We start from the raw sequence: 7032 nt of genomic DNA, 5'->3' as shown, positions 1-7032 counted from the left end.
CCCAATGAGGCAAATCTCTTTGTGATTTTGGGCTATATAAATAAAATTGAATTGAATTGAAGTCCTTCAGAGGAGAAACTCCAGCATGAGAAGACAATATCAAACCGGATCTTGTTTTTGATTCTTATTGATTCTGTTTTGATGATTGAAAACTTCCGGAGCGACAGATGAGATTCTTTATCCATAGTAAAAATGACATTTTGCTCATCAGAATTGACCAGCGTCTGTTTAAAAATATCACTTAACTTAAAACAATGAAAATAAAACCTACAGTGGAGAAAACGAGACATTTCGCTCAGAACTATCATACATAGAGCAGAACCACAACCGGAAGTCAATTTAGTCGCCAGTTTTCACCATTCAGACAGCGCTCTATTGAAGTCCGACGTCGTCAGTCAGCAGTGATTGGTCTGATTTGGTCTGAGTTTCTATGGCAACCACTCTCACCAATCAGGAGGTTCCGTTTTAGCTTTTAGTTTAACCTTCATGATAGAACCTCAACAAACCATCAGTTGAGCTGGTTGGAGTTCAGTTCTGAAGGTCACGGTTACAGAGGGGTCTGGTCACCCCCACAACCTCCAGAACCTCCAAAACCCGGAGCCGACCTCCATCAACACGTCCCGAACCCTTCATCAGGTCTCCATGGAGACAGGTGGTCGAACCTGCGTCTGCTTTCCTTTAACTGCTCATCCACTCGACCTCTGAACCCAGAACAAACCAGAACCAGATCACAGCATCACACCCCAGCATCAGGACCGTTTCCAGCTTTGAGAGAGTCGGTGTTTGTTCTTCAAACTACAATAGAACAGAATCGTATCTTTCAAGACGATAAAATGCCTCAAACTCACAGAACCAAACAGGTGAACGTCTGAACGTCCTCCACCTGAAGACAGTTGACACCAAACAGAACTAAAACTTGATGCTAAACCCAAAGAACGTCACTAACCGCTCTATAGGTAGGAATGAAAACAGAAAGCAGAGCTACCAACAGAATAATCAGTAAAGGTCTAAATAAACTGATCTGTTCAAAGACCTCATTAGACCTCATTACAGCCTCTGGAAGCATCTCAGGTCCGGATCGATTCCGGGCAGCAAAGGCAGGACGGTGATTGCACCGGCAGCCGCCTCCCTTCCTGGACCGAACTGGTCTCACAGCATCAGTCTTTCTGCTCAGAGTAACTGATCTGATGAGATAGCAGACTTCTTATGAATCCCTGAACCCAAACAAATGTTCTGCTGCCTCAGGGGAACCGGTTCCAAACGGCAGACTGTCTGATCAGCTGTCAGACGCCGCTCTGACCACCTCAACCTCATTTCATCACAGTTTTGATCTGATTCCTGGCAGCTGAACCTTCCAGGTTGCCTCTGGGGCCCCCTGCTGCCTTGGGGGGCTCTCTGCATTTGCATAGGCAGCATGAAGCATGAAGCCCCTTTGACCGGTCAGATGTTTCAGACCGGTGAAGCAGTCAGAAGCAGCGTTGAGGTTCCTCTGACCTGCAGAGCCCGAGCGAGGCTGCGTCTCTGTCCGTCCACCAGGATGAAGGGGCGGGTTTTCGCCAGCAGGAGGCGCCGCCGTCTGTCTGCGCCTGAGGAAACAGGGACAGTGAGCTGCTGGTTCCACTGGGAGAACACCAGAACGTCACTTAGATTCTAATGTTGTTAAGCATTATTGAGTTCATCAATCAGATACATCACTTTTTGGTGAACAGCACAGGAAGTTAACTTCTTCTCTATTCTAATTAAAAATCACGTTCTTCACATCAGGGTGCAACATTTTCTGGTTCGGACAGTTTTTCCTCTGTGCAACCCTTCTTTTAGGAAACCCCTCCCCTATGGCTACATTTTATTTTGAAGAGGCTCATGCGCGCGGCTTTGGTTCTGGTCGGCTCACATTGCTGTTGGTCATTCTTGCAGTGGACAGGTGTAACACACCTGTTTGCATTGTCAGCCGCTGGAATCCAGCGGCGTTTAAACGACCCTGAAGCCCCGCCTCCTTTTGTTTTAACTCTCCTCATATTTATTTTGCTTTGGAAACTTTAGTGACAGAAATGTGAAAAAAAATCATCATTAATTTCTGTTCATAAACCTTTTAAAGGATTTCCTCCTTTCAAAATAAAATCCCGTATTAATTTTAGGATTTTAGCAGTTTTAAGATGACTTCAGAGTTTTATTTAAAATGATGAATGTTTTTAATATTTTTTTTAATAAATTTAACTAATGAAAAAAATTAACTAATTAATCACAAACTGGGAAAAAAATAATTACAATTAGCTTTTTTTATGAAGTATTTGCCGACCACTTATATAGCTTTTTATCTGTGAATAATCACAGTATGAAAGCACACGCAAAATGTACATTTAGAACATTTATTTTTAATTGTGGCTGTCAATCAACTAAGAAAGAAAAAAATATAAATCAGATTACTAACACTTTGTGTTGTGATTGACCACTAATAATCACAATGTTTTACTAGGTACATTTTAAAAAAATATAAAGCTTTTGGAAAAAAGTTATTTATTTTTATGGTCTGAATTATTTTTTATTTATTTATTTTATTTTTATGTCAACAGTTTTACTCTGAGAAAACAAATATGTTGACACACACATTATTCAAGCTGCGTTCATTAATATGAATGCGTTAATTCCAGTTAGATGATGGCGTGCGTTAATGTTCACAGTCCTAGTTTTTAATCATTAAACTGAGTAAACAAATGCTAAACAGCTGCTTCTGTTTGAAAGGTAGAACTCCATAAAACCGCTCATCTGTCATTGCAGCATCAGGATCTCCTTTAAGAGAAAAAGCTTTTATATTGGACATTTCACCAGCACCACCTGTCCAGGAGGAACCCCGCCTTCTACAAACAGATAGGCTCCAGCAACCCTGTGACTTTTAAAGGGATATATCAGGTTTAGGAAATGAGTGATGGATGGAAAGCATTTGACCAGGATCCTCCTATTTTACATCAAATATACATCCTATAAATGACCAGAACACGAAACATCAGGGAGGAAAGATGTGAGAGCTGAGGTGGAAATGACGATTCAAAGGTTTGTTTCTTCAGATTAAAACTCCTGAACAGATCTCCTGTATTCAGAGTAACTTCTCTGTTTACCTGAACCTCAGCGGTCATGAAGGTTTCATTCATTCTCACCACGTGACTTTCCCTGGATTTACCTAATTTGAGATAAAACCATTTAAATCTAGAGTCCCGCATTTGAAGGAAATCCTTCAGTCTCGTTGTTATTACAGCTGATTGATCTCAAATAAACCTGCCGTTCTTTAATCATCCTAAATGGATACAATCATTTCACCGTAAAGTTCATGTTTGGGGTTTTAAACCTTTAAACCTCTCGTCTACATTTGCAAATATCGGGAAAGTTTGTGACCGGTTATCCGTTACCTAACGCCGCAGCGGTGGGACCGTCGGTACCGTCCGTCTGTCCGTCCGGAGCGGACACACGCCGGTCCTGCGCTGCGTTCAGGGACCGACAGGCCGTGAAGGCAGCACGGCCGCTGAGCAGCAGCAGCGGCAGCAGCAGCGGTGGCAGCCCGGCGGAGCTCCTCATCCTCTCTGCGCCACCGACCACCGGCAACAGGTAGCTGCCGCGCGCGCGTGCCTGCGTGCGTGTGAGGCGGTCCCGTCCGGCTCCCGTTACCTCGCCGTGAGGGAACACCGGGGCAGCGTCCACCGGAACTCCATGGCGCCTCCCTTCCCGAGCAAACTGCCTCAAAGCAAATCGCGAGTCGGGACCGCTGCCAAGCCGGACGGGAGCGGGACTGACCGCTAATCGGTTCTGTAAATGCGGCGGGAAGCTCGTGGCGGGGCGCAGTCCGCGCGGCTTCAGGAAAACATTGGGCAGAAGCTGGAGGACGGGTTCGGTTCTGCGCTGGTTTTGTCTGGACACTGGCGGACCCCGTTAGTCCGGTCTAGGGGCGCTGAAAGTAAACCGTGAGGGGAACACCCGCCTTTATAGCGGGACTTCAGGAAGACGTCATTCTATTGACCGAAACTAGCCGAAGGTAACCGAAGCTGACCGAAGACGACTTCACATGATTCCGGTCAGCTACCAAAATAAAAGCCTCGTGAAAACTGATGTTTCATAAAGTTTAAAGTAAAACTTCAAACATCATTTTTAAATCTGTCACTTCATCTTCAGAGAACTGAAACTAAGCATTATAATTATATTTATTATTGTTATTCAGCAGAAACAACCAGGACTGAGATTTCTTCACGTGTCTGACAGCTGAGATGAGCCACAGACAGAATGGAGAGATTCATGTCAATGAGAGGAACCACGAGGCCAGACTGAACACGTCAAGCCTGAAACTATTTACAAGTATATTCTTGTTAAAAACATGTATGTTAATTATATTCTTGTTTTCAGCAGGTAAGAATTTCAAATGTTAAGAATAACCCTGGCATTTACTTAGAATGTTCTTGTATTGTATTTTATAATGTTATACTTTTGTATTGTATCTTTAAAAGGTTCGATTGAAAAATAAATTAAAATAAAAAGTAAAGGCGTGTTTCCAGATTAAAAGCATGTCTTCAAAATAAAAGCATGTTTTCAAAATAAATGCTTGCTTCCAGATTTAAAGCATGTTTTCAGATTAAAACCGTGTTTTCCGATTAAAAGTGTGTTTTCAGAGTAAAAGCGTGGTTTCAGATTAAAACAATATTTTCAGATTAAAAGCGTGTTTTCAGAATAAAAGTGTGTTTTCAGATTAAAAGTGTGTTTTCAGAGTAAAAGTGAGGTTTCAGAATAAAAGCGTGTTTTCAGATTAAAAGTGTGTTTTCAGAGTAAAAGTGTGGTTTCAGATTAAAAGTGTGTTTTCAGAGTAAAAGTGTGGTTTCAGAATAAAAGTGTGTTTTCACAGTAAAAGCGTGTTTTCAGATTAAAAGCGTGTTTTCAGACTAAAAGCGTGTTTGCAGAGTAAAAGCGTGTTTCAAGAGTAAGAGCGTGTTTCAGGAGCTGTGTCAGTCTGAGTGGTTTCAGGACGTTCCTGTGAAGCTGATCAGCTGTTCCCACCAGCAAACCTCATGGAGGAGCAGCTCAGGCTCAGGTGAGACTGGCAGCCGTGGGTGCATGGTGCCTTTAGGAGGATTAGCAGTGTGGGGGGTGTTGCTTTGCGGGCGCCTGAATGAAGCGAGCGCTGCACGTGTGCTGCACAGGATTAGCTGCTGGTAACTCACCTGTGCAGTCGGCTAATCGGATGGCGATCGCGTGCCTCGAGGGGGGGTGCTCTGCGGTTCTACTGACGGATCAACCGTTACTTCATGAACAGCTGACAGACTCTCTCAAACATAAAGAGAAAACATTCCTGCAAACTTAAAGCATCTTAACAGACAATTATTACACAGCTGCAGTTTGTTGAATAGAATTCAACGTTATTATCATCGCACATCTCAAGTACACAGCAATCCAGTGACTGTTGTTTGTTTGAAGCTCTTCTCATCATTTCTGGCTCTTCTTTCCTGAAACTTGCTCATCTTTCAGGAGAAAAACATTTTTTCTGCTTTAACCTCTGGAACGGTCAGGTAGACGTCAGCTCTTCTGTTCCACTCAGATAAACTTCCAGCAGAAGAGATGATTCAAATGTTGTCAAGAGAGACGAGACTTTAACGTTTTTGTTCTGGATGTTGGAATTATTGAAGTGATCCTTATTGTTATTAAATACTTTAAATCTGTGGTTTGATGTTGGCATCAACGTTTTAAAACACATTTTGCTCGAGATCTTTAATGTAAAAAATCTCTTTCTTTTAGATTTTAAATCTCTTTGAATCTAAACTTTTAGCAGTTTAATATGAGCCTTTGATATTGTGGGTGAAAAACTCTTTTAGCATCCCCTGATTCCAGTTTTCACATCAGTTTTGGACGGTTCTGTTCACCTTAGGTCCTGAAGAAACAGAAATAGAACCACCAGAGGCGTAGAGACAGAGATTTTACTGCAATCAGGCGACGCAAGCCGCTTCTTTTCTTCTCCTTTTCTTCTCCTTTTCTTCTCCTTTTCTTCTCTTCAGCTGCCTGCGTAGTGCGTTTGCTCAGAGTTCCTGCCTCTCTGAGTTTGGTGAAGGAAAAGGCGGCGCCCCCACCTGGTCAGCCGCTGAAACACCTGCAGACAGAATGAGATCTTTAGATGACACTGACCTCAAACTAAAGTCCTTCGTTTTCTGTAGAAAGAAACAAACTCTTCAAACATGCTTGTACACGTTCCTGCAGCTCCCAAAGACAGAAAGGTGCAGCGCCAAACCGGCCAAGAATCAGAGAAAGTCAGGAAAGTTCTGGTAAAGAGCGGCTCACCGTCCTGCTGTGTCCTCGGCCGGCGCCGTTCGTCCTCTCAGCCGACAGCGTCCGGCGGTGCAGCTGCAGGTTGTAGAGGAACAGGACCCTCTTCTGCTCCCGCTGACGGACAGACGCAGCAGTTAGACTCAACTGACTCCATGTTTCTGACAGACCATCAAGTCAAATGTTCAGCAGTTGTTACAGAAGTTTCTATGAGTCCCACAGAACAATAACTCAGGTGGTTTCCATGGTAACCACTTTAGCGTCCTGCCAAAGACACAAGCGATGCTCTACGTTTACATGTCAAACTTGAAGGTTCAGAGGCCTTTGACCCGTAGAGAGAATGTGGGGGCCAAACTCCACGTTTGTGGTTTTGAGGGGTTTCCAGGTCACAGATGAGGAGCGTTGACTCTCTGTGTTCAGCTCAGTCTTCATGTCCATTGTGCACCCCCCCTTCTCAAAGGCTCTCTCTCTGCCCGTGTGAAGGTCTCTCGCCCAACTTTAAGCCCATCAGCTCAGTTGTCATAAAACTCTTTGAATAATCTGCTCTCAGATTTACTGCAGTTCCTCTCAGGCACATACTGTGTGTGTGTTTCTTAAGAGGAAGTGACATCACAGTCCCAGAGTCACTGCCATAGACACCCCCCGCTGCAGCTTCAGCAGGACATGCAGACCCTCTCACTGAGAGAAGATACAAAGAGCTCATTTCACAGGAGCCTGAAAATCCTCACACTTCAGCAGATTATC

At 43.8% G+C, this 7032-nt stretch overlaps 2 protein-coding genes across 6 annotated transcripts in view; both read right to left on the bottom strand.

The window, feature by feature from the left end:
* The window catches only part of adam15 (ADAM metallopeptidase domain 15), a 26942-nt gene extending 21165 nt beyond the window's left edge, over window positions 1–5777 (bottom strand). Inside the window, exons 1-2 of one of the 3 annotated variants that reach the window (XM_024258330.2) lie at window positions 5196–5777; window positions 1495–1586 (exon numbers count right to left, since the gene is read on the bottom strand). Coding sequence is in view for 2 of the 3 variants with exons in the window: in XM_024258329.2 (XP_024114097.1) it covers window positions 1495–1586; window positions 3402–3567 (258 nt within the window). In the remaining variant the exon portion in view is untranslated. Of the gene's footprint in view, window positions 1–1494; window positions 1587–3401; window positions 3953–5195 lie in introns of those variants that run through there. The other 2 variants (XM_024258329.2, XM_024258331.2) reach the window with 2 other exon arrangements.
* A 194-nt stretch (window positions 5778–5971) lies between these two features.
* The window catches only part of dcst1 (DC-STAMP domain containing 1), a 12557-nt gene continuing 11496 nt past the window's right edge, over window positions 5972–7032 (bottom strand). For 2 of the 3 annotated variants that reach the window (XM_024258342.1, XM_024258343.1), the window contains exons 14-15: window positions 6304–6405; window positions 5972–6115 (exon numbers count right to left, since the gene is read on the bottom strand). In XM_024258342.1, the coding sequence (XP_024114110.1) occupies window positions 6020–6115; window positions 6304–6405 (198 nt within the window). In that variant the 3' untranslated portion in view covers window positions 5972–6019. The remainder of the gene's footprint in view (window positions 6116–6303; window positions 6406–7032) is intronic. The other variant, XM_024258344.2, reaches the window with a different exon arrangement.

Source organism: Oryzias melastigma, linkage group LG16, assembly GCF_002922805.2.
Source record: "Oryzias melastigma strain HK-1 linkage group LG16, ASM292280v2, whole genome shotgun sequence".
NCBI classification, from domain to species: domain Eukaryota; kingdom Metazoa; phylum Chordata; class Actinopteri; order Beloniformes; family Adrianichthyidae; genus Oryzias; species Oryzias melastigma.
Note: the sequence above shows the minus strand (reverse complement) of the source record. Positions and strands in the feature narration are given on the sequence as shown.